Genomic DNA, 26,578 nt, shown 5'->3' with positions numbered 1-26,578 from the left:
TCTTCGTAGTCGTCGAATTCCTCACTGAGCACATGATCGTACCGCTCGGACCGCGGCATGTGGTCCGCTGCAACGTTTGTTTGCTCGAAATTTAAATATAATTTATTATTAAACAATTAATACGAATATAATATATTATAATATATAAATTAAAACACTATTGTGTATATTATTATTATTGTCAATGTATTCGAGTAAATATGGAAACAATAACGCGCGATGTGTATAATATATGGTTGACGAAATAGTTAGGTATGTACCGAGATAAGTATCTATATTAATTTCCGTAAAACAGTTTTATATTATCGAAAATATACGGACGATAGTCGATGGATTCATACCCATAACCCATTATAAATTATAATTTTACAAATAGTTATCTAAATTAATTTCCATTTAGCTGTCTAAGATATAATAAATGCATTGTTATATTATATAGCTAGTGAAATGTTATTTTTATCTGCAGTGCAAAATTATTGTTGTAGTGATAATTATTATTGTTCTAATAAAATGTCTTGGTAAAATAATGTAAATAAATAAAGTGTCATTGAAAAAATTAATTATAACGTATATTATGTAGTATACCAGAGGTAGCGAACCTTTTCGGGGCACATGCCAACATTTTGTAAGTAATCAAAGTATTAAAATAAACTCACGTGCCAGTATATTGTATGTTCAATTTTCATAACATTCATACGAAAAAAATAATTTTTTCTCAAGGCGAAAGGGATTTGAAAAAAGTTCACTGAATTGTTGTGTTTTTTATTAATCTTAAATGTTCTAAATAATGAAACACAAGCACATCATTCAACAATTTATGATTCTTATGTTTTAATTTGAAATAATTAACTGTGGAAAATATCTATTCACATATTATTTAATAGCACGTCATGCCAACATTTTGTAAGTAATCAAAGTATTAAAATAAACTCACGTGCCAGTATATTGTATGTTCAATTTTCATAACATTCATACGAAAAAAATAATTTTTTCTCAAGGCGAAAGGGATTTGAAAAAAGTTCACTGAATTGTTGTGTTTTTTATTAATCTTAAATGTTCTAAATAATGAAACACAAGCACATCATTCAACAATTTATGATTCTTATGTTTTAATTTGAAATAATTAACTGTGGAAAATATCTATTCACATATTATTTAATAGCACGTCATGCTATATTCAAATTCTCTGCACGTGATTAAAGGGCTTTTTCCCTACTCCGGACTGAATACAAATATTCATCTAAAAAATGTTTTAGGGAATTTGTTGAGCGTACTGAAACACATCTTTCTAATGAACGTAATAAGTTCTGGGACTTTGTGTGTAAAAATCGCACCCAAACTTCTATCCCTAAATCAGTTAATCTTAATTCTGTCACTAGCACATGTGAGAAAGATAGTGTTAATTTGTTTGCTGAACATTTATCGTCTGTATACTCCTCCAACTTGGTTGATATTAACCTACAGTCCTTAAAAATACCATTCTTAGATTTGCCCAACAATTGTTATTTACCTAACCTAAAACTAATAGTGCTTAAAAATGTTTCTTCTTGCGGTTCTGATGGAATACCTGGCGATTTTCTTTACAGGATAAGACAGGTTATTTTCTTACCATTATGGTTTATTTTTCGGAGATCCCTTGATGAAAGTTTTTTTTCCTGATTTATGAAAAATCGGATATATTACACCAATTTTAAAGTCAGTATGCCCCTTTCTATGGACGAACTATAGATTTATATCTATTCTTAGTCATATTAAAAGTCCGAAAATATTTGAATGTCTTGTCCTTGGTTCCATACTGAATTCTGTTAATTCCATATTAGCCAATGAGCAGCATGATTTTCGCCCGGGCCGCTCTACCACTACATGCAATCTTACTTTTCGTAATTACACATTCAATGCGTTTAGAGAAGGAACGCAAGTAGATGTCATCTACACGGACTTCGCGAAGGCGTTTGACTCAGTTAATAATGAGCTCCTAATTACAGTATTAAAAGCCTATGGTTTTGGTGATCTACTTCTCTCTTGGTTTAATTAATTTCTGAAAACGCAAAACTATTTAATACAAAATCAGACGTGTTTCACTGTTTTACCCTTCCTCTGGTGTCGCCCAAGGAGGCCATTTGTCCCCTTTGCTTTTCTCGCTGTTTGTTAATAGTGCTTGTTCATCTTTTAAGCATTGCCAGCTGTTATGCTTTGCAGATGACATGAAATATTTATGAAAGTAAATTCAAAAACTGATTATCTTTATCTACAAGACGACCTCAATAATTTCGTCGCTTAGTCTAAATCACTTTGTTTGACTCTTAAGGGGGCTGCAGCCGATGAAAAAAAAGTGACTTTTAGACTAATAAGCTAGACAAAACTGAAAGAATTTGGTTTGACAGATTTTAATTTAGAAAACGGATTATGATTGATCAACAAGTTTACTAGGGAATGATCGAGGCGATTATCGAAAAAATATGATATTTTTGTATTTATATTATTTGTTATGACACTAACAGTAATTGGAATATTTAAAATCACCTCGATTATTCCTAGTAAACTTGTTGATCAATCATAATCCGTTTTCAAAATTAAAATCTGTCAAACCAAATCCTTCCAGTTTTGTCTAGCTTATTGGTCTAAAAGTCACCTTTTTTCATTGACTGGAGCCCCCTCCAGCCCCCTTAAGGTTTATTTTATGATACTGAATTTAAATATATTGAAAAACATTATAACAAACAAAATTAATGTTTAGATTGGTCGAGTATACATTTGTTTTGACTTTTGACAAAACCGGCTGAAGCCCCCTTAACATTAACAAATGCAGATGTATGACATTCACCCATCGCCGAACTCCTATTTATGAATATGGCTCTGAAGTTTGGGATCATCAGACTGCTGAGGCTTGCAAGCAGCTTGAACGTGTCCAGCGAAGGTTCCTTAGCTTCGTTAAATTTAACTTTAACATTGCTTGTGAACCTCATAATGACTACACTCCCGTCCTCCGTTTCCTACATCTCTCCACTCTATCCGATCGTCATTATCAATATAATTTATCTTTTCTTCGCAAACTTCTCTCTGGCTCTATTGACTCCCCTTCCCTCCTTGCACTTATTAATATTAAAGGTACCTATTAGAAACACCCGCAATAGTGCTCTTTTTCGCATATACCACATTGCTCTACCAATTATTTAAGAAATTAACTAATCTCCAGGATGATGAAAATTGCCAACGAGGATCCGTCATTCTCTTCTAATTTATTTTTATTATTTTTTTTCTCTCCTAAATTATTTGTCTTTAAATATTACTTGTTATGTATATATTCAAAACATGCCTTTGTATAAATTGGGCTCTGCCCGTTATTTTTATTAAATAAATAAATATGTTGACGCGAATATTGAGTGTACCTATTTGGAATGAGCATTTTTTTTCAAAGTAGGCACAAAGAATTATATCTGAAAGCAGTGAATAAACTTTTATAATTTATAACTTTATTTTTTAGAAATAATAAACTATTTTGTTCACTATTTTTTTTTACTTTACGTAAGATTAAACAATGATTTAAAAATATTTTTGTGGTCCATGAAAAATTGCAGGTTAACGTGACACTTTTAGCACGCGTGCCATAGTTATGCAACTTCTGTAGTACCTTATATATAAATGGAAAGAGGCCCGGTGCACCGGAGGCACCGATTTCCAATTTTAGATTAAAAAATTAAAAAAGTTCAAGTAATATTATATATAGTAACCACACTAACCATAAGCTGGAGAGCGGAGACTACACACAGTCTGCGGGGTAGCTATGGTAAAACTGCTAATAAAGTATAAAAAAAATAACTTGAGTTCGATATAATATATGAAAAATTTGGGAGAGGAATACGAGCGTCCTACATGCAACTGTTTGCATTTCAAGAACCGAAAAACAATAGTCATCATAATAAAAAATACGAAAACTATTAATGAACATATAATTTATTTAGTAGACGGTTACCACAATAAATATTATGGTATATTATTAGTACCAAAAAAAAAACGGGAAGAAGTCTGAACACTCACTGGTAAGATAATTTTAAGAAGCAAAAAAATATAAATTTAAAATAAAATTAGGTATCTATAATATATTATATTATCAGGTATCTATAACTTATAAGCAGGAGACTGCCAGTCTAATCTGATTTTTAAATCCAAAATACTATTAACTATAATAAATAATAATATATAAAGTTCATTAATGAATAATTATTCAAAGGGTTACCCTGCGGTAGCTGGTAAAAGTATAATAGAATTATAAGAATTAACTCAAATTATAAAAAAAAAAAATTAGGAAGGAAACAGGCAACCCGTAGGTAAATGAATTTCCTAAAATTGAAAAAAATAATCAACATAATAAAAAAAGGAGGAAAGTATAGGCAACCACACTGGTGTACTGCAGTAGATGTCGAGTTACTTCGTCATTGAGGAGTAATTAGTCACTGTAATGTAGTGATAAATCTGAATTCAATGATAAATCACTGCACACGAAAAACAATTCTGCGCGAAGACGGTCTGTTAGCTAGACAGAGCTACGTATATATTTCTCAAGAAGGCTTATTAACATTTTAAATTATTTTATTTTTCGATATTATAAAAAAAGATTCAGTTAATTTATACACATTTATACAAAGGTGGGGGCATTAACTTGTTAAAAAGTTATTTTTTTTTAACTTTTTTACTTAACTAGTCAACTATTTTTGTTTTTAACTTATTAACTTTTTCAGTTAAAATTTGTATTATTGTAACTTAACTTTTTATAGTTAATTATCATTGTCGTGCAGTTAAGTTAATTTTATTTTCATGTTTTGCGTAATCAAATAGACAATACTGATTCATTGACGCTTTATCGATTTTGGTCGATGTTTTACACAGTGTTAAACTTCTTGGTAAATGTTTGTGTATAACAAAATACCAGGGCAGTTTATGACTTAAAAATATTATAACTTGGAAAAATTTAACTTTTTTTAACTGAGTTAAGTTAATTTTATTTTCTATCTTAACTTTAAACTTATCTAGTTAGTTTTTTTTGTTAACTTTTAACTAACTGAAGTCAATTTAATTGAATTAACTTAACTTGCCACAGTTGGTTATTTTCATTAACTTGCCCACCTTTGATTTACATTATACAAGTATACGTCTAAGTAAGACAAAACTTAACACAATGATTTCTTTATAAGCGTTTAATGGTTTGTTTCCTCAAGTAAAAAATTGTATTGTACCTACATATTATAATATTGAACGAATCGAGTAGTTATGTATAATATATTAATATACTATAATACTATATTATTATATTATAAATAAAAAAAGTACCTAAATCTTCAAAGATATACAGTATCTTAAAAAAAGTATATTGAAAAATTATAGTATGTGTACCGATAAATTTAGATTGAGACATTGAGTTACAAAATTAAGAAATAAATATAAAATTAATAGGTACATTTAGCTATGGTTTGATGAAGTAGGTATTTGTATTTAATTGGTTATTTGTTTGATATGTACCTGTTGATTGTATGAAATTGAATTGGGCAATGATATTTCGTATAATTTAATTTTTATCACAACAGGTCCTATGAGACTTTGTCTTGTTTTGTCTATGTTGCGCGTGGGCCAGAGAGAGAAAACAAATAGTGCGCTGGATGACATCTTCTTAAAAAAAAAGCGGGTATTTTTAAAATGAATGTTTATATTAGCATTTGCTACACATCATTCAAACTATTTTTACTTGTTTTGAGCTGTTTACGGACATTTTCAGTTTCCAATCTATTTAAGTTTTTTTTCTATTTATGTCAATACAATTTAATTTGTTGGGTCAAAAATATTGAAAATTGAATACCTACAAGACTTCTAATATATTGTTACAATGGCAGTTGATAAATATTTTTAAAAAAGTGGGTAAGTGGATGTCGTTCTGCTGTACAGTAGGCTACAAGTGGGTCACTGTAATGGATGGTGTTAAATTTTAACTCAATGATATGATATCATTGTATAAGAAAAATGATTCTGAGCGAAAACAGTTAGTCAGCCTGTGATATTACCAAGTATATTTGAAGATATTATTGTGAATAAAGTAATTTATATATAACCTATTTACGTGGAACCTTGTTTTAAATATTCAATCCTTAGCTATAAAAGTTGAACATTTTATACATTTTTAACTACAAAATAATTATTAAATTTTAAATTTGATAAATTTTGTCAAAATTCAAACTTAAAATACTTATAAAAAAAAATCGTGACTATATATTTTTAATATTTTTCAACTGCAATTGTAACAATATATCAGGAGCTTTGTATTACATTTTCAAACTTTTTTACCCAACAAATAAAATTTTATCGATATTTATAGAAAAAAAACTAAAAAAAAATGAAAACTGAAAATGTCCCTAAAGAGCTCAAAATAAGTCAAAATATTTGGAAAATGTCATGTACCTACGGTCATTTGTTTTAGAGTTGCACCAAACACTTTACATATATATGGGTTATATCATTGTGTAATATATTATAAGTATTTTATACTGTTTAACCTATTTTTTGAACACATATTCTGTTACTGATGTCTTATAAATTATAATAATATGTTATATGAAATATTCAAATTATTTACATCGTATAATCGACAAATTGGATAATTTGTAATATCGTAACAATATAACATAGTTTATTTTGAGTATTTTTAGATATTCGTGTTTCCTGAACACACAATTATTGAAATATGATTTACAATTTTGCTGACATGAGCGTAATTCTTGATTTCTTTTTCAGGTTTCAGAATGAATATTACACTGCTACGCATTATTATTTATAAATACGCAACACACTCACTCTAGTATACAGTATGTAAAGTGTAAACTATTTAAATTATTTAAGGATTCATATTTTACAAAGAATTTATATTCTTTAAATACCTATCAATCTATTTTGCAATATCTAAATTATATTTATTATAAATGACAATTGTACAGTTACCTACTTAATATTATTGAATATAAATTTAACTTTTAAAGAAAGCAATAGTAGACGTTATAAGTTTACAACATTAAAATGGATTGAACCTACAGCATAATAGAACATTTGAGTAAATTTTAATATTTTCAAAACTAAAAGTTATCTTTTAAAATTGTAATTTATTTTTGTTTCTTCGTTTTTTATTGAAGATGTTCTGCTTAAGATAATTTAGTGAACAAAATTTCTTTCCTACTGCCTATGTAGATTATATAGTAATTTTCACTTCAAATCAAGAATCAAAAATTCTGTAAAAAGTTTGCGACTAAAAAGTTTTTTTTCTTAATATTTATAAGAATATGTTATTTATAAATATTTTTGATATATATCGAAATAATAACCAAATTAGTGGTAAAAAATAACTCAACACTGAAACGGTTAACATACTTTTTCTACCTAGTTTCCTACAATCTTTTTTTTTGTTATGATATATATGATTTTTGGAAAAAAATGCTTTAGAACATGTTATTCTAATGACTAAGCTTAATTGCTCAGAAGACATTTTTGTAAATTAAATGTTAGACACTGACTAGGTTTCTTGTATTAAGGTGAGCAGATCGTGACTGCCCAACCAGAATCTCTGTACCTCTATATCTGTATTATTTTTCATTAGATATTTAATAATACTTAACGAATTTAAGTTTACACTAAATTATGTAATAAATAATAATCTCAAATTAATTAAAAAAGATTTATTAAAAATGTTCATATACAGTACAAAATATTTTTGGATAATATAAATATTATATTCTGACGAAAACGTTACAATAGCAAAATAATTCTGACAGTTAATTTATTCATAGGTCATGACGTCATGTCATTTTCTCAATGCACCTACCCAAATTATAAATTATTTGATACATATTTTTCTAGACATAAAAATGAGTTAAAATTAATATGAAATGAATTTATTATACACTGTACATATTTTCTATTTGAATAAATAATAATAGTAAAACACAAGTCGAATCTTATGTTAAATTAATAAGTAACACATTCATCATAAAAATGAATGTACATAATATAATATTATGGTAACGATGAAATTGTTGCCGATGTTTGATTTTTAGATTGAGCAAATGAGTGTGCACGTAGAAAATAATCAAAAATATATTTTTCTAAACATAAATAGATGTATTAATAATAACAATGAAAAAACTAAGTAATAAATGCCCTATTAATTTTAAGATTTGTCAGAAACAAAAGATCATGTAGGTATTTATATTATTTACATATTAATATTATACTAAATTGGTTATCAACATTAAATTCTTTGTCCAGTCATAATACTATTGTGATACTAATAATTAAGTCTATTTATCATTAGATATTTAGATATTTGGCTTTACTTTATGATTGAACATAAAATTAATTTAATTTCATAAAAACGTATTGGTATATAGTATTATATAATCAGAATTATAAAATAAGAGCACCTTAATGTTTCATTGATTTAATTTAAATCAATAGTTTGTTTATTCTTCAATGAATAAATGAAATAACTACATCACGGTTGTTAGGTGTATAGCTCAACAATATTTCTATCCAAATTTTAATTCAATTGTGATTTATTTCAATTAAATTTAAATATGAGCTGAAAAACTTTCAATATTTAATTCTGCCTCAAAACCAAGGCATATAATATTATGTTTGATTATTTTCGTTTATCTTATTTTATACTATATATAAAAAAAATGTCTTCATCTATAAAATTCGTATCACAGTCCAATTTGAGAATTTGTTTGTTCTGATGTCTACATGAACATAATTAAACATTTGTGCATTTTTTCGTTATCTATATCACAGTTTAGACTACACAATAGTTTATTAGCATATCACTCGCGTCTCTTGTACAAAAAACGTAAAGGTGATGGTAGAGGTTTCCAAATTTCAAAATCATTATATAGGTACGTTAAAATATAAGTATATAGTCTTTAGTTCACGATAGAAGCTGTTGTGCGTCCACGTCTGTTTCTTGCATGGTGTTGCTTATCCGATGGTACGATTCACGGACAATCAGTAACCGATGTTGGCCGTTGACCAGCATACTGCTGCCTCTTCGCAGGATACTTTGTCTGCCGCGTTCGATGTTTTCCCGTGAAAATACAATTTGGTGATATGTGCGGACAAACACTGCGACCAGTACTAATGCACCGCCGAGGATAAGTCCGTATGTGAACAACGGCACAGCTGTGTCTACGAATGTAGTGGCCATGTATATCCAGCGATGAATGTTTTCTGGCAAGTCGCTCACGCCCTAATAATAATCGACGAAATTATTGTTGTATTATAAAATATCATTATCAAACACGCGTATAGGTTTGTCTATAGGTACTGAAAGGAAATTTAATTCGTTCGAATATTGTTATTATTTTCGTTTACCTCTTCAAGCCACATAATCGGAAATGTAATGCTTCTGAAGTTGGACGTCGGGTAAATATTGGATTGTTCAACTTTTAAATTGAGCTGGACCTTCACACGGGCTTCTAACGGTACTCCCAGTCTCTATAAACCATAATAATATGATATAACGTTATATATTATAATTCATGATACATTTATATCGAATACCAGCCGCTGTTAAACATATTCCTAAATAGGTATAATGATTAATTAATTTGAGACCTGATCGAACTTTTATATGATTATTATTTCAAAAATATTGAATTTATTATGTAAATATTTAAATAGTTCAGAGTGTTTAGACCATCTCCAACCTACGGGCCGTCAATCTAATTGATGTTTTGAAAATATTCTATTAGATTTTATTGTTTTTAGTTTATTAATTACTAAAAATAATTCTTATATATCTTCAATTTCTTTACCTCTCTGTCCCTCTCTAAAAAAATTTTGGCCCAAGATGCCAAAGTGTATCACAGATTAAGCCCGCCGTAAAAAAATGTGGAGACCCCTGGTTTAGATATATTTTTATTTGGAGTTTACCAATTGATATTGAACTTAATTTCAATTGTCAGACTTAACTAAGAACTTTTTTTTGGAGGAGTGGAACCAACTAGGTTATTGGCCCTGGAATTAACCAAGAATAATATTATTAACACTAGGTACTTTGTACAATATGTTTTTCTTAAGTTTCTGTTTAACAAAGTATAAATACAAAAATGAGAGAGTGTGTGAGCCCACCATTACACTCTGGGGAAGTAAAACTTCTTTCATAAGTAATTGGGCCCGCGAAATTATAAGTAAACTAGCTGATCCTGTGCACTTCGTTACCCGTTAGATGTTCCAACTCATTATGACTCAAACTTTGTTCAATTCGTTATTTAATATTTGGTGTATGGTGTTCAAAATTTATCTTAACTTTTCTGTTGCCTGGAATAAAAATTCTGATTCGCAGCAGTATATTATCAGGTAGGCAATCTACCTGAGGTGAATCGCGGACCCAGTGCTGTTTGTACGTAAGTGTATAATGTAACTCTAAAGTATCAAAGTTATACCAAGTTTATTTTGATATAATACGGTAAATTAATTTAATCAATTAATACATAATCCTAAACTAACATAACAATACAAAAATCCGATGAATAAAAAAACCAAATTTAACCTTTTTTAAATTAGCCTATCTTCTTCCCATAGATCTGCACACAAACATTAATTTATATATAATATGCTTATCATGCGCACTTTGTGGCCCGTAATAAATGAAAACTCTTAAAAAAATTGTGATTTTTCAACTTTATTTTGGTGTAACTCACTGCAGTAAGTGCAACTCAGCTACCCTGGTAGGCAATGTGTGAAAATTCGAATTGATGCATGCTTGTACCTGATCTGTCCGATAAATCAATAGCAACCAATAATAAATAAATACTATTTCTATTAACTATTTCTCCTATAACCAATAGCAACCATTTATAAACAAATATTTCCATTGTAAATCTCAAAATCCCTGTTTGAGCACTTTTATTAATTGATCATAACGTGATGTTGTATAGCCCATAATAGCCTTTCTCGATGAATGGACTATTACGATTTTTTTTCCACCCACACTTCAAGAAAGAAGTTTTACTTCAAACACTTTAAAAAAGAACTTTTATTTCCATACAATTATAAAGTATTAAAATTAATTTATATTTAAAACAAAATATTTATAATATGTAGGTGGGATAGCCTAATTGTATTTTATATAAATATTATTGTACTCACGGGTTGAATTTTTAAAAATGTTTCATGTTTTTCTTGATCTGGTGAAAGACCCTCTACATCTTCCAAAAGTTTTGGATCAGCTTTGTAGAAATGAGGAAACGATAAGTAAACTGGAGCATCTATAAATATCAACAATCAAACTAATTTGTACTTACAATTTTCTATATGATTTATTAAAATTACTATTTTGAGCTTTTATTTATCGAATAAGTAATATTCTACGGGTTAACTTACTAAATTGACAAGGCCCAATGTACTGCAACCCTTTAACTGTGCAGTCAGTGTTGTCTTCGCAGAAACATGCATTATCAGGATTTTTATCAACAGTTTCGAGAAGGTTGTCATCAGGCGTATAGTATCCTGCTGTAATACCATCTTTGACCACATCTTTTCGGTACCGAAGTGCCCATACTCGGCATAAATCTTTGTCATACACGTGTACTAAATCAGACTTAGTAAATTCTCTTGGAGGGAAAAATGAACCTAGAATAAAATATTTTAACTATTTTGTAGACATAAAAATAATATTCAATGATAGTATATTAGTATATATCCCCAAACATTTCCTCAATAAATAGTTTTTGTACAACTAATTAAGTATAATAACAAATCTTTTTAATCGTTAATATTGTTTGGATGTCTCGTCTATTAAAATACTGAAGACTGAAGTGGTATATTTTTTGCATAATTTTATACTAGATATTATTTTGTGATATATAACCTATGTATATATTATTACTTATTTTCGGGTTCACAATAATGAAGTTAGCTAATTTAAAAAAAATTAAGCTGAGTACCTATGTTATATTGATGATAGTTGGTTTTATACCCAAATGATTAACAAACTCATAATTTTGCACAGGTGCGCATATTTTTAAATGAACACATCTAGGTACTACCTATAAAAATTTCATAAAAACGTCCTCAATCACTCAAACCCTCTTATTTACGATGTGGTAACGCATTATGATTACTAGACAATCCTCCTCATCGTTGTTTCAAAGAAAATCGGCCTGGTGATCTCCATTTAATTTAAAAAAATTATATTTGAAGTAGTACTTCAATCGTGTGGTCGTGTCTTGTGATTTCTTTAACAAATTTGCATATTATATATAAACTACAGATAGTAAATATTTTCTATTTTTAAAAAATAATAATAAGTAGATAATGGAATGCTTGGAATGTTGCTAAAATTATTATTTTTACCTATATTATTAAACACTGTGGTGGGACATGTCAGTTTTAATAACTTATAAGTACATATTCTAGTTCTAAACGCATAAATACATGACATTTTCATCGATTTTTATGATAATAAATTACTGAAAACGTATGTAAATGTGTTACTCGTAAAACAGATTAAAGGCCTATTATAATAAGACTGAAACGTCACTTAGTGACTAACCAAAATTACCGTTTTATACTATGGTTAGTAAATGTATGAGGAATTAAAAAAAATACATTTAGCAATAATATTACAACGAGTTAAATTAAAAACACATTATAAAATATGAAAGATGAATTGAGTTTGGTTCGAACCTCCAAATGGATTTTAAAAACCAATCATACTAAATGTCTTAGTTTGAAATCGCGGCCAGACATCATCGACAGAAATGGTCATAGTTACTCATAGATTATATAAGTATTCACGTTGAAACTTATTAGTAGGTACTATCCGAAGGTTTAGGATGACTGAGGAGATGATGGGATAATATTTTTTAACCACTACCACTCTTACCGTCAAACGCACATAATATTAATCATATATAAAATAAATGATTATCACAAGATCTCTATACAATATATCACATACAAATAATAATCTTTAATATTGTTGACAAATTATAATTATGAATTTTGACCAAAGATAATATATCATATTATATATAACTAAAAGATAAATTATAATTTAAAACTGATATGTTTTTTCAAAATTATAATTTAACGGTTAATTTAAGAATAGTTATATATTATTACAACATACCTAGATTATAACACCTAATGTTATATTACTCATAATATAATCACGAACAGTTGAAAAAAAAAAGTTCACAGAGTACGTAGTCAATATTATAGCCTTCCACCTCTCTGTAACTATTCCGTACGCACGGTTATATGTACATAATATTATTTTCACGTATAATGAAATTTAAGTATACATTAACTTAAAAAGTTAAAAGCAATAAATACAGATCTAAAAAAGTTATAACGATTTCTGTTTTTTTTTTTATGTAGGCATGAAACTATATGAAATATGTATTTATGATAAATTGACAACTACGTTACATAATATGATTTTTAGCCCATTCTCTTCTTCTTACTATTATCAATTAATTGTTTGAGATATGTTTATAGAGCTCAATAATATATTAGTATGTTTAATAGATACAATCGTGTTCAATCCTCAATCGTATTTTTTCTTGAAGTGAATTCAGCGTTAATTATGAGTAAATATTATGCATTCCTCTTCATTATAACATTATCTAAATTTGAAGTTATATTATTATCTTGATAAATCAATTTTAAGTTTTAACTATATCCCAACACTACTTGTACAGTACTTAACCATCTACGTATCAACTATAGCAGCTAAAAATTAATTTTATCTGTTATCAATTATCACGATATAGGTACATTCCACATCTATATTTTCTTAAAAAATACTAATTTACAGAATTCAAATATTGCATGTACTGTATATTCACCTTCAGATGCTTTTATAGAATTACAAGATCCTTTCCAAAATGGTAACTCTTCCATTCCATTTACACGATCGAGAAGTCCAAAGTTCTCCATTCCATTATGACCCGTGTATATCGTCGAAACTTCGTCTAGTGTACCATTTCGCTAAAATTGTATTCATATAATTATTATAATATTATTCAGTTTTCAAAATAAATAAATAGAAACAAAATGAATTACAAACATACCATTAAGAAAAGTCCCATTTGTTTGGGTGGTCTTTTCCCTTTTGGATAATATGAGTTTGCTAGAGAAGTTAATGGATCGTCATAACCAAAAACTAATTGTTGGGGGGTAACATGTTTAAACGGTGTTAAACTAGAAAATCTTAAAATTGCCGAAAGTGAACTTTTTAATATTGATGGTAAGCTATTTGCTTGTGTAGTCAATGTCTAAAATTATAAAATAATTATTTGTGAATATTAAATTAATTACATTTACAAACTGTCAGTCTTACTAATAAGGGAATATTTGGCACAGTTAGTTTGATTTCATCATTTTTGATAACTGAAAGATGTGGCATGAATTCTAAAATTTTTTTGTGTTGGTACGTCACCGTACCGTTGTTATTAAAATGAATGTTAACTTTTTCCATGTTTTCTCTGAAATCGATTAAACATAATTATTTTCAATTGTATAATAGCAGTATTGGTAAAATTTAATAATATTAACAAGTACATTGAACAACGTTCCCATTTAATTTTGAGTGTTATGTAGTTATCAATAATTATATTATAGGTATGAGTAATAATTACATGAACTATAAGTACTATACTGAGAGTTATAAATAAAAACTATTGAAACCGGGGTATAGGTACATTTATTTATGATTTTTAGATTTTTCAGTGTGTTATACTTCTTTACCCTTCATTTTTTATGTATATGGCTTTATCCTTAATATATTATATTAGTTGAATAATTTTTGTAATATTTTTATTATTTTTACTAATTATTTTATAACTATTTTTTCAAACAACATCCAAACGTTTGTTATGTTTTAATGAAGTTATTTGTATAAAGCCTATTGATTTCTTACGGACGAATGACTATAAGAAAATATTATGTATTATAATCGGTCATTTAACAACATGATCTTTAAAGATGTTGAGATTGTCAATTTATTTTCTAAACTTGTATCATTGATGAAACTATGAAAGCTAAAATCGGTTTTGAATTGTCAATACCTGTAAGAGATTCTCAATACTAGACTACCTGGGGTGATTTTTACGAATGACATAATGATGAAAGGACATGCATACTTATTCAATTTTATGGCCTTCTAATCATTCTAATTTAAGTGTTGAAGGTAATATTTTTAAATTAGAAGTACCTACAAAATAATAATATCGAATTGGGAAATTGTATTTCTGTCTCTTTGTATGTAGAAAATACAGGAACTGGACTGTAGCAGTGAAGCTTAGTATGTATAGTATTTAAATACTATTGATAAATTACAAGAATCTGTCGGATTGGTTCCTATAATAGAACCTAACCTAAATGTCGGACTTTACTAATTATAGGAAATGATAAGGGTAAACAGGATTATAAAAATTCTTATGGAATGAACGTTAATAATAGTATAAAAAAAAAAAACAACAAATATTCAATGATAATATTACGCATTTTTTTAATACATAATAACGCAAATATATTATGTATTTCTGCATAACATAAATTGTGTCAAAATGTACACAAAAATAGGGAACTTAATTACTAAACATTATACCTATATACCAATCATAAAATTACAAGGTTCCTAATAATTTCACAGATGGCCGAAATTAAATAATCATATAATGTTATATAATAAGAATAAATATTGATTTTACACATTTTAACATTTAGGTAATAATAATAATAATAATATAATACTCATCCTAATAATGATAATTTATTTGAAATATAGTTTAATGTTAACGCTCTTAACGAATGGACCTTATTACGTCACGTTTAATTCATTGTGCAGCCTCTGCGGCCACTATCTAGATCATACAGCATTACAGTAGGTAGGTAGTGTAATAATCTTATAGGTATAAGAAAGGTTCTGACCACTTTCTCCCAGACACTTGCTTCATACTGCTGTTATCCATCGTTCCACATTGCCATTTTTAGCTAATCACTATTGATGTCACTGTTATTTTAGCTTTTAAGTTAATGTCGAACAAATTTAATTTTCATATAGTTTTACCTATCTATATGTATATTTTTTATTTTAAACATTTAAGACAGGGATATAGTGATCTATATAATTATATGTGTAATATTAAATGATTAAAATGTCTATGGTAATATTGTTAGAAACTATATTAAAACAAATATATTGTTTACTGCAAACAAAATATTTATATTTACTATTTAGGTTAAATAGATAGAATATTATATCATAACCATTTCTTTTAGCAATAAATTCCGTATTTTAATTATTATTCTTATATTAGTAATATTTGATTGCTAATATATATATATATAATAATATGTGTATATTAATTTGCAATCCCCTTAGGTATTGATGTACTAATACATATATTATTACTAAAAACAACTAAATTCCTGAGGCCCGGGTCAAGGACGGTAAGCGTCTTATGCAGACGTGATACGTGAAGTTCCCCAAGAAAAATAAAGCAGTTTTATTACAACACGTGATAGGGTCTTTCCAATTTTACTTTTACTAAAGACGTTACATCCAGGGTCATATTTATGTTATCGAATTTCAAATAAATGAAAAGCCTATACCGTGTGACCAATACATTTTGTGATATTAGTGGTATCAGCTACAACACAATATGCTTACGCGTATTGTATACAATTTTTTATTTAACGCGAATTTCATTTAAATTTTTTCAATGAGGTTGTAACTATCGTGAATACAGTTAATTACAATTTTAAAATAAATTATTTAGTTTCGTGGATTTTAGAGAAATAATAAATAATTGGCTATAATTATTATTGTTGTTACATTTTTATTCATTGTTAAGCTGTAAAAGTATTACGTACCTACAATGTTTAAAATGTATAAAAACATTTATTTTGTTTTAATAATTTGTGTTTGTTGGATACAGTAATTAAATTTGGATCCCATTACTAACTCCGTATTAGTTTACTTAATCAACCTAGGACTAAAAAGTAGGTAGTTAATTTAGACTGTTGTCCCTAAACTATATCACGGTATGTAACTTACGAATAATTGATATTAATTTTATTATTTTAGGATGACATGTCATGGACATTTTACTTAGTATAAATTACATGTATTGGTGCCTTATCATACATAAATACATTATGTAATAATAAATTATGGCAATGTTCGTGAACTATTTACTTACATATTATAATCCAGCTAAAATAATTTGCGATCTATTTAAAAGTTTCAATAATATTGCATTCTGTAGTAGTGCAAATAATATTATTTTATTTAGGTACTCGCATATTATATTGTAAATAATTATAATGTAGGATAAAAACAAATCATATAGAATCAAAGAGTATTTTTCATTAAACTTGTGTACCTACTTACCTATACGGTATAAGGCTATATTAAATACGATTTATAATTAAATGTATTATTAAGTAATGTTCATGTTCATTTTTTCAAAACAAAAACGCTTCAACAAAAGTATAAATTGGTACGTTTTGATTTCAGACCATTTAAGACTCGGTTATTCCAATCTACAATAGTATAATATCAAAGGTAATTCAAAGATGTACCTACCTACTTAATGAAAATCTATAGTCTACCCATAGGAGTAAAATTGTATACGAATAATAGAATGATGATATAACTGCATAATAATATAATGTATTATGTAAATAAATTATTACGTACTTACAATCTATCTACATAAATGACAAATAAAACCCAGCACGTTCATATGTCATGTAACATGATATTACGAATTTCACGTTTTTCGTATATTTTATTTGACATTTAGGTATAAAGGGTTTCAAACAAATGTGTAAGGCCTGTTGTAGGACTACTATGTTATTTGTGCAATTCAGCACAAGGGCAGATGAGATCAAAACGTTATCTTTAACAAATAGAAGATTCACGAGGAGATAGATTTCAAGGATTCCACGTTTATTATGAGCATTTATTGTAAGTTAGATTTGGATATAATTGTCAGCTCATAAACCATTACGGTTATGTTTTTCTCGGACAACAGTTTTTGGGTGAAATGCATTGTAGGTACCTACTAAATTAACTTTTGTCGTATATTATAGACAGTGAGTCGTAGTCCATACGGGTGATACTATACTTGGTTAAATAATTTTGTCGAATATATAATATTATGACCACGAATCTTGTTTCTAATAATGATCGAAATGCTTGGGTACTAAATAATTAATTTTGAGTTATCGATCGTTTAATATTTATTATAAATAATATTAACTTCAAGACCAATAGTAGGTAATAACAATTATAGTGTTTAATTTATTGTGTAATTAGGTCTTAGAAGTTTCGGAAAAACCACTATGTGGATATTTAATTTTTAATTTTCTCCATTGATAATTTCTAGCAAGGTTTCTATAGTAGGTAAAGTGAACGTACGCACTTTGTATTATTGTTAGGTATTTAACGATTTTGAAGTATAACTATAAAAACATAAACTTAATATTGGCTGACATTAAATTTTTAAAAAACGATGTTGATTTTAACTACCTATCTGTACTAAGTACTAATTATTAGATATTAAAAGATTCGTTAAAATTTAAAATGTTGATTAGGTATAGATTCTTGAGTATGAGTGTATCCAATATATCGTCTATGTATGACTTTAGCTTCATAATAATTTAGAGTTATTGATAGATATTAACATTAATATTACCTATACTTAAAATTCATATAACATATACCTACAACACGTTAAAATATGTATAAGTTTATGTTAGGTATATATCTAAATATTACATAGTTATAACTCGTGACAAACCAATATGCATTAAAACGCATTTAATTATATGTATTAAATTATCAGAAGTATTTAACTGTAAAGATCAGTGCAGACTATTGAGCTCAAATAACAATAATAATAATTATACCTATCTTTATTTAAATTAAACTAAAATTTATAGATAGGTATGTGAAGATAAATAAAAACACTTTTACTTAGATAATATGATAGATGATAAGTTCAAGTTTTTAAAATTTATCGTACAGTTGTTACTTATTGATATAATTATTTTGTGATAGTCAAAATGATATAATTCAAAAATTGACGAATACGAAATAAAGTTTAGACGTCATGAGTCTAACGTTCGATCAAAATAATTTAGTAGATCGTGTTGTATTGCACTGAAAATCGCTTATCTTGACAGAAGGTACCTATTTACCATACTTTAATATGATTATTTTAAGTTTGAAATATTTGAAGAAATATGGCCTGGGGTATGGGGTTTGAATTACTTGTAGGTTTATAATTTTTGTGCGTTGATATGGTTATTAATTCATTCTTAATGTGAAAGTTATTATAAATATAAATGTTCTAAAAACTGTTGGATTAATAATTACAAGACATAGTCACTATAAGGACACCTACCCATAATATTATCTACAAGTAGTCAGAGATACTAAAACAGTTTAGTTAAATTAACATAGCCCATCATATTATACTATATAGTACCATATTATACTACTATTTACCAACAAAGTATTTAATTCAATACCATTCCTTATTGAAATAATAGGTAACTCGTAGAATCGTAATTTTAAAATAATAAATATTGTAAAGATCACAAGACGAATATGCAAACCAACTAATTTCGTGTAGTATATAAAGTAGTATAAACTATAAAGTAAGTTGTTATTCTTTCTATATTTTACACAACTAAAAGATTTAAATTATTTATTTTTTCCTTAATTAGGTACTTGATTAATTATTATAGTTATGTTATTCACTTATCAATTGCAAATTTGAAATTTTTATCTGTATAATTTCTGTATCTTGTAATTTATGACATAATTTCAATTTAATTAGCTAAATATTTTTACTAATAATAAAAATAATAATTTTCATATTTAAAATGGCTCAAACAAACAAAATATTTAGTTTATCTGCATGAATAAAATACGTTGTATAGATAAAAACTTACCTATAAACAAATGGACCAATTTCTTGAAGTTTTGGCTTCTCACCGTTATATAAGAAGCCATCGGGATTGGTAACATTGAATATGAATACTTTTGTCAGTCTTAATACGCCGGGTTTTTGCCAGTAGTGATAACTTAAAGTGCCATTCCATATTTTCAAGTTCTATAATATTATTATTATAAATTAGTACAATTGAACAAGAGGAATTAAATATTGAACATTAAAATATTGTGATAATTAAATCGTGAAAATAAATTGATTAACATTTTATATTTTAAATAAATCCGTATATTTCTTACAATATTTAAAATTCAGAACAAGTATTACTTTTTTTTTATAAATGTTTTAAAATTTAAAAATATACATAGGTATAATATTATTACTTATTTATAATGCTTTATTGTATAATAGGTACTATAATACAATAATGAAGGTGTTAGTTAATGTAGATGAAGTAGGAGTTTAATAAAATCATTGATTTTACTAACTTTTTTCAAAGATTCTTAAACACCTAACCGAAACTAAAATAACTGATCTTTTTAAATCAAATAGTGTTCGATATTTAATTAAAAATGAATAAGCGTTCAACGTTTTTTTAACCATATTTTACAATGAATTTTGAAAATTATTATTTATACCTATGTGATTTATTATGTATATTGTGTCATGGACAATGGTTTTGGACATTGGATGTATGCTTAATGTGCTGTATCAAGAAAATTATATAATATATATAACTTATATGCTATAATTAGCGTCAAATTAATAACTCTCATCGATAGCTGTGATATTTAATATCACACTTTTCAATTGTCATATCATCGTAATCCTATGCAGTATGAATATACACTAAACATTATGCAAATATCAGATAATATTATTATCAACGTGTGGTGATATGTATTTAAAGTATTATTTTTGAATAGAAAGTTCAGTGCGTATTTTTTCTTTACACATTTATATTGGTAATTAGAATTTATTGTTATGTGATCTTCGTAATGAACAAATATTTGAATTTGGACATTCTCTGCGATTTCAATTGTTTAATTATTAATTATTTTTATTGTGTTAGAAGCACCTGTAGTGTTGTTTCTAATATTCTTATATGATTACTATTGTGAAAATTACCTTTAAAATTATATAATGAACCCATGGAACTGAAGACAGTATTAGTCCAGCTACTAAAGCTACAACGCCAAATATGATGACCGCTAGTCGACCTGAAACAAATTTAAATTACATTTCTAAATTTATTTTAAAATTGTATAAACATATCATTAATTCAAATGTTAATGTAATTCTAATTTAACTACGAGACGAACTATTCTGTAACGAGTGGTTTTAAATTTGAATTTTGGGAAGTTATGTAGATTTTTAAATTTTAAATTTTTTTAGGCTAGGTAGATTATTTTTTATATACGTCAATCCTACAAAATGATAAAAAGTTAGCCAATACAATTTTTGTCTAACTTTATTAACAATAACAGGTTTTTTATTCAAATAATTAAATATAAATTATATTAACCTTAGCCTTTAGGACTTATTGGTACCATAATACCAATATACCACATGCTTATATAACTTATTTCCTATCCATATCAAATGTTAATGTACCTTCGTCGCGTTATTGCGTTATATTATATACAAACGATCGTGAGAGAAATCGATTTTTTTTTGTCAGGTTTTTGATACTTTTTAGTTATTTAGTGGAGAATAACTATATTTCAACTAATTATATAGGTACTACACAAACATTTTATTCACAAAAAATATTTTTGACGTTTTCATCAATGTACCTAGTAAATAGTTTAATTTTTCTTGAATATAATTTTGTTAAAGTTCACTTTTTAGTTCCTCAACACTTACATGTTATTAATTTGATATGTTTAGATTATTATTTATTGTAAATTAATAACTACATTAAGTATGCCAAAAAGAAAAAATCGACCCTATTGTGACCTTAATATCTAATATTTAATGAAAACATTTAAAAAAATGTGTAATTAGAAATTACAATTGAATTCAATAAATTAATTATTAATTGTTTAAAAATAATGTTATTATTAATATTTTATTATTTTTCACTGACTATCATTGTATCATGTGATATAGTCAACTTAAAACCACATACATATTTCGACATACATTCATTGTATAACTTCCATGGTTCGGTGAAGATTATAACATTTCGCGGTCATGATTAATGAACGCCTGTACCACACACAAGGTGTATAAATAATTACAAATTTATATAATTATACAATAAGTGACAAGATAAAGTGAACATATTTCGACATTTTGAAATTATTGTTGTTAAATATTTAGTAAGTAATCTAAATGTCTACAAAAATCTTAAAAGCATCACCGCTTCTATGACTTCTTTAAGCAATGGTCAATGCAACAACGTTTTTTATATTATTATTGTTGTTTATTATGGGCGCATGGCTATTATAGTATAGTGTTGGCTATTATATAATCATTAATGCGATTTCCCGTTACTAAATGTTTGTACCTAACTATATATTTTCCATTCGAAAAAGGAGAAAACACAATGGCGCAGCATTCAGATTTTTCATATTTTTACTGAGAGGATTCTACCCGGTGATTTTCTGTCTTTGTCTAACACACGTGCAACATAGTATCTTAGACATATTTTTTGCCGAAAATACCAATTGATCTAATCAAGCGATAAAAATGTTGAAAACAGATTTGAATTCTTCGTCAAGTCTACTTGAAATCGATTTTCCCACATTTTCGATCTTATACCCCAAATTCCAGAAAACGTCATATTAAAAAAAGAGTATTTAAACATTTTTGGAGAAGCTAAAATCAAAAAATCAGAATTGTCGGAAAGTCGATTGCAAGAAGACTCGATGACAAATTCAAACCCGTTTTTAGAATTCTTATCACTTCATTAGATCAATTGGTAAGTTTGGCAAAGAATCCGTCTAAAATCCTATGTCGCGCGTGTGTTCGACAAAAACAGAAATTCACAGTATGAAATCCCCTTAAATACATATATTTTTTAAATGATACCTTTTGTGATTAGGAGTTATAATTGGATCTGAAATAGGCTATTTATAGTTATAGGTAATGATTCAAATGTAAATTATTCATATTTACAATAGTTTTTTTTTATTTATAATACCTACGTCATATTTTTGATAGGTACGTATTTTTAGACATGACGTTTGAATGTGTCAATATTTCTTCAAGTTGAAGAAATAATACATATGGGTAGTCTGCAGGTATTTACCTTAGGTTCCAGCACACTCATTAAAAATAATACAAGGAACTGCAGTTGGTAACTTAAATAGGTAGGTACTTTATTATTCATATTATTATGATACTTGAAATCTTAAAACTCACTAGTTGGACGCTCATTGCGTAGGTTTGTGTTTCGGTCTGATAAGTATGTTTAATAACACAGCATTAATGTCCGATGTCACAAGGTATTCTCAATTCCTCGAGATAACGTAATATTATGCATTAAGTATACTATAAATAATCATGCAGCGTACCAAACATAATAGGCTAAACTCCGAGTTACACAAGTATTATACGCGCGCACAAATATAAAATACTCGTATATAATATTTCTCTGTTTTATTTGATCAGATATTATTATATTATTGCCGCCGTCTTATGATGTAAATGTTGACAACAAATGTCGATCGATATCATTCTAAAACCGATGAATATTTAATCCCATCAAAGTGTGTCAATCTCGAATTTGTGTAATCATAATGCAAGCGTAATAATTATACTCAATTTTATTATTACTTTCTCCTACCTTTGAATACTCGTTTTAAATTCGATTGACCAGCAGTTATCCTATACGTTTCCCGGTCAACAGCTGTTGCGCAATATCACAATGAAGTGCTAAAAACTTCCTCCAGCTAACATAGGTATACACTACTGCAGCAGTCTGCGATAATATTATTATACTATGTAGGCATGTAGCACACTGCACACAGATGGCTATGTAACAGGGCAGAGTCGATAAACCGGGTCCAGCTGATCAGCTGGTTCAGTTGACGAACGCTCGCGGTAGGTACTCTCGATTTTTATTTCCCGGTGACCTACTAAACGTATTATCTCATCGTAAACAAGTAATTCTTCTAGAAGTTTGTCGAACTCTTTCAAAAATCTAGTTGAAAATGTTACCGAACTGTATACAATTAGACACTGCCGGCCAACGTAAAATGAATTAAGAAAAAAACTCATCACCGCAAACTCACTCACGTGTATGGCGTTGACGTATAGGTACACAGTAATGGAATGAGTTTCGATATTTATAAGAATAATAATATCCACTAATAAAATAAATTATATATTATGACGTAAAACCAGGTGTATTTTGAAATATATTATGGACCGTAAGAATACTCTACGGTCTAGTGCACTAAAATTATTCAAGAGTGATTCGTGGTGACGGTTGATATTGAGGTAATAGCTCTCTCTCGGTTACCTATTATATATCTATATTGATTTTGTGGTCATTTTTTTCGCCTTGGGTAATAATCTTTAATTAAAAAATTAATGTTTTCTTGAATTTTCTTCCTGATTTAACGACTTGATTCGTTTTTTATACATTTTTATTTGGTATAGGTTTTATAGTTATAATAGTGATAAAAAATAATATTAAAAATTATTTGTTTGAATAAAATTATGCAATTAAAAAAAAACTAATTTGAAGGTATAATATTATAATCTTTACCGGGAGTATTATAATATTTGCTTAGCACATTGCACATTTGTTTACAATTTTTTTTTTAATGTTTATGCAATATCTATTTAAAAATTACTTAGTCAAAAATTTCATATATAGAAAAAACTTATTTCAATGTGGGATATTATAATATATTTTTAAATAACATAAATTATATACATAATAATATGTACAACTGAGTGGATTTAATTGAACAATAATTTTTAATACATCACTTACATTTAAAAATGTAAATGTAAATTTTCTGGTGAAATATTTATGATGTTTTAAGTAAAGTGGTAGGTTTAATTTAAATAAGGAAATGACACATTTTAAACAATATTATAATATAGGTAGTGTCACCATTCAAAGGTTAATATGTTTATCACAGTTACCAACAGGTATGTCAAAATAATGGTTAAAAACATAGCTATATAGCAGAAACACGTAGTGATTATATATATATATATATATATATATATATAATATATGGCAATAGATATTTTAATAATTGTCAGTATTAAACAGAAAAGTTAACTAATACATTACACTTTTAGTTACACTGTTTTAAATATAAGACTGCTGCGATAATAATGTTTATGTATACCTACTATTTACATATTAATGCATTTATTTATTCCTCTTTACTCGATTAGTTTGTTATCTCAAATAATTAAATGTTATTTTAACTTATGGTCGAGAAAAACAAAAATCGGTACTCACTGTTGCTGATCCTCTTTTGCTGGGAGACGAGCATGTTGATAGGTAACCCATTCCGTCTGGTGGTCCGTCGATTCGGCTGTCGATCATGACTGTACGGGTCGTTTATGTTGAAAGTCGGTATTTGCTGAAAGCTGGATGACATCCGGGGTTGTACGCCAAATAATCGATTTTTGGCCGACTGGTACGGTAACTTAATCGGGGTTAAGCCCATTTTCGTTGCTTGTTAACAACGGCGGGAATCGTTGATTAAGTTCAAAACGAGTGATGTGTTCGTACGATAATCTCGCATCCCATTCGCCGTGTACTCGGGCAGCCACCACCTCAAGTGTGTCCGATACTGCAATCGAGAAAAATGGATAACAATTATTAACGGACGGATACATTATAATACTATTCGTGTTTATAATATTTGCCACCACACGAAACGTGGAGGTGATTAACAACGCATAGGTAATGGATTAAGAGTAAAAAATATTGTATTTGGGTCATCAATTTCGGAATAAATTCGCTGACGACATCAACAACTGTCAAGCGCCCCACGTGAATGATTGTTTTACTGGTCAGTAGTTGTATTGTAAGTTATAACTATTGTGTTGTTATTTCGAACGCGTGTACTACAGTATGAAGTTTTAACAAAAGTGCACGTCGAAAAAACCAAATTGTGCGTGTTTTTGTGTTTCGAGATGGTCACAGTGCTGTACACAGATATAATATATTTTTTTTTTTAAACGCGCCTATATACACACACGCCGGTAACGATCGCTGGCTTGTGTGAACGTAATAAACGGATCATTTCTCTGCACACGACTGTGCAATGTGCATGTACAGTGCAATGCGATTTATAAGTACACTCTTACGCTCACGTTATTGTAGCGTTATGAAAATAATTGACTCTCACGGAAAAAAAAAAACACTGATGTGAATAATATTCTGTTTGTATAACACAACGTGTCGTATTCGCCTATACGGAAGTATATAGAATGCTTTTTTTATGATGTAAGTAACAGACGCAGCACCACGCACAGGTTCCAAACGTATTTTTTAAACGTCTTAAAAAACTACTGATATTCTCGTCGATTTATCCAGTGATTCGAAGTGAAATGATTATATCATAATATACGCATCGCGACTACCT

At 27.8% G+C, this 26,578-nt stretch overlaps 1 protein-coding gene across 3 annotated transcripts in view; it reads right to left on the bottom strand.

Moving 5' to 3' along the window:
- Positions 1 to 7,696: 7,696 nt before the first annotated feature.
- The window catches only part of LOC132943297 (scavenger receptor class B member 1), a 44,862-nt gene continuing 25,980 nt past the window's right edge, over positions 7,697 to 26,578 (bottom strand). For all 3 annotated transcript variants that reach the window (XM_061012230.1, XM_061012229.1, XM_061012231.1), the window contains exons 2-11: positions 25,444 to 25,780; positions 21,138 to 21,229; positions 20,011 to 20,171; positions 14,381 to 14,525; positions 14,112 to 14,315; positions 13,887 to 14,028; positions 11,416 to 11,664; positions 11,182 to 11,300; positions 9,403 to 9,525; positions 7,697 to 9,277 (exon numbers count right to left, since the gene is read on the bottom strand). In XM_061012230.1, coding sequence (XP_060868213.1) covers positions 8,960 to 9,277; positions 9,403 to 9,525; positions 11,182 to 11,300; positions 11,416 to 11,664; positions 13,887 to 14,028; positions 14,112 to 14,315; positions 14,381 to 14,525; positions 20,011 to 20,171; positions 21,138 to 21,229; positions 25,444 to 25,654 — 1,764 coding nt within the window. In that variant the 5' untranslated portion in view covers positions 25,655 to 25,780 and the 3' untranslated portion in view covers positions 7,697 to 8,959. The remainder of the gene's footprint in view (positions 9,278 to 9,402; positions 9,526 to 11,181; positions 11,301 to 11,415; positions 11,665 to 13,886; positions 14,029 to 14,111; positions 14,316 to 14,380; positions 14,526 to 20,010; positions 20,172 to 21,137; positions 21,230 to 25,443; positions 25,781 to 26,578) is intronic.

Source organism: Metopolophium dirhodum, chromosome 4, assembly GCF_019925205.1.
Source record: "Metopolophium dirhodum isolate CAU chromosome 4, ASM1992520v1, whole genome shotgun sequence".
NCBI classification, from domain to species: Eukaryota; Metazoa; Arthropoda; class Insecta; order Hemiptera; family Aphididae; genus Metopolophium; species Metopolophium dirhodum.
This window is presented reverse-complemented; position numbering and strand designations above follow the sequence as displayed.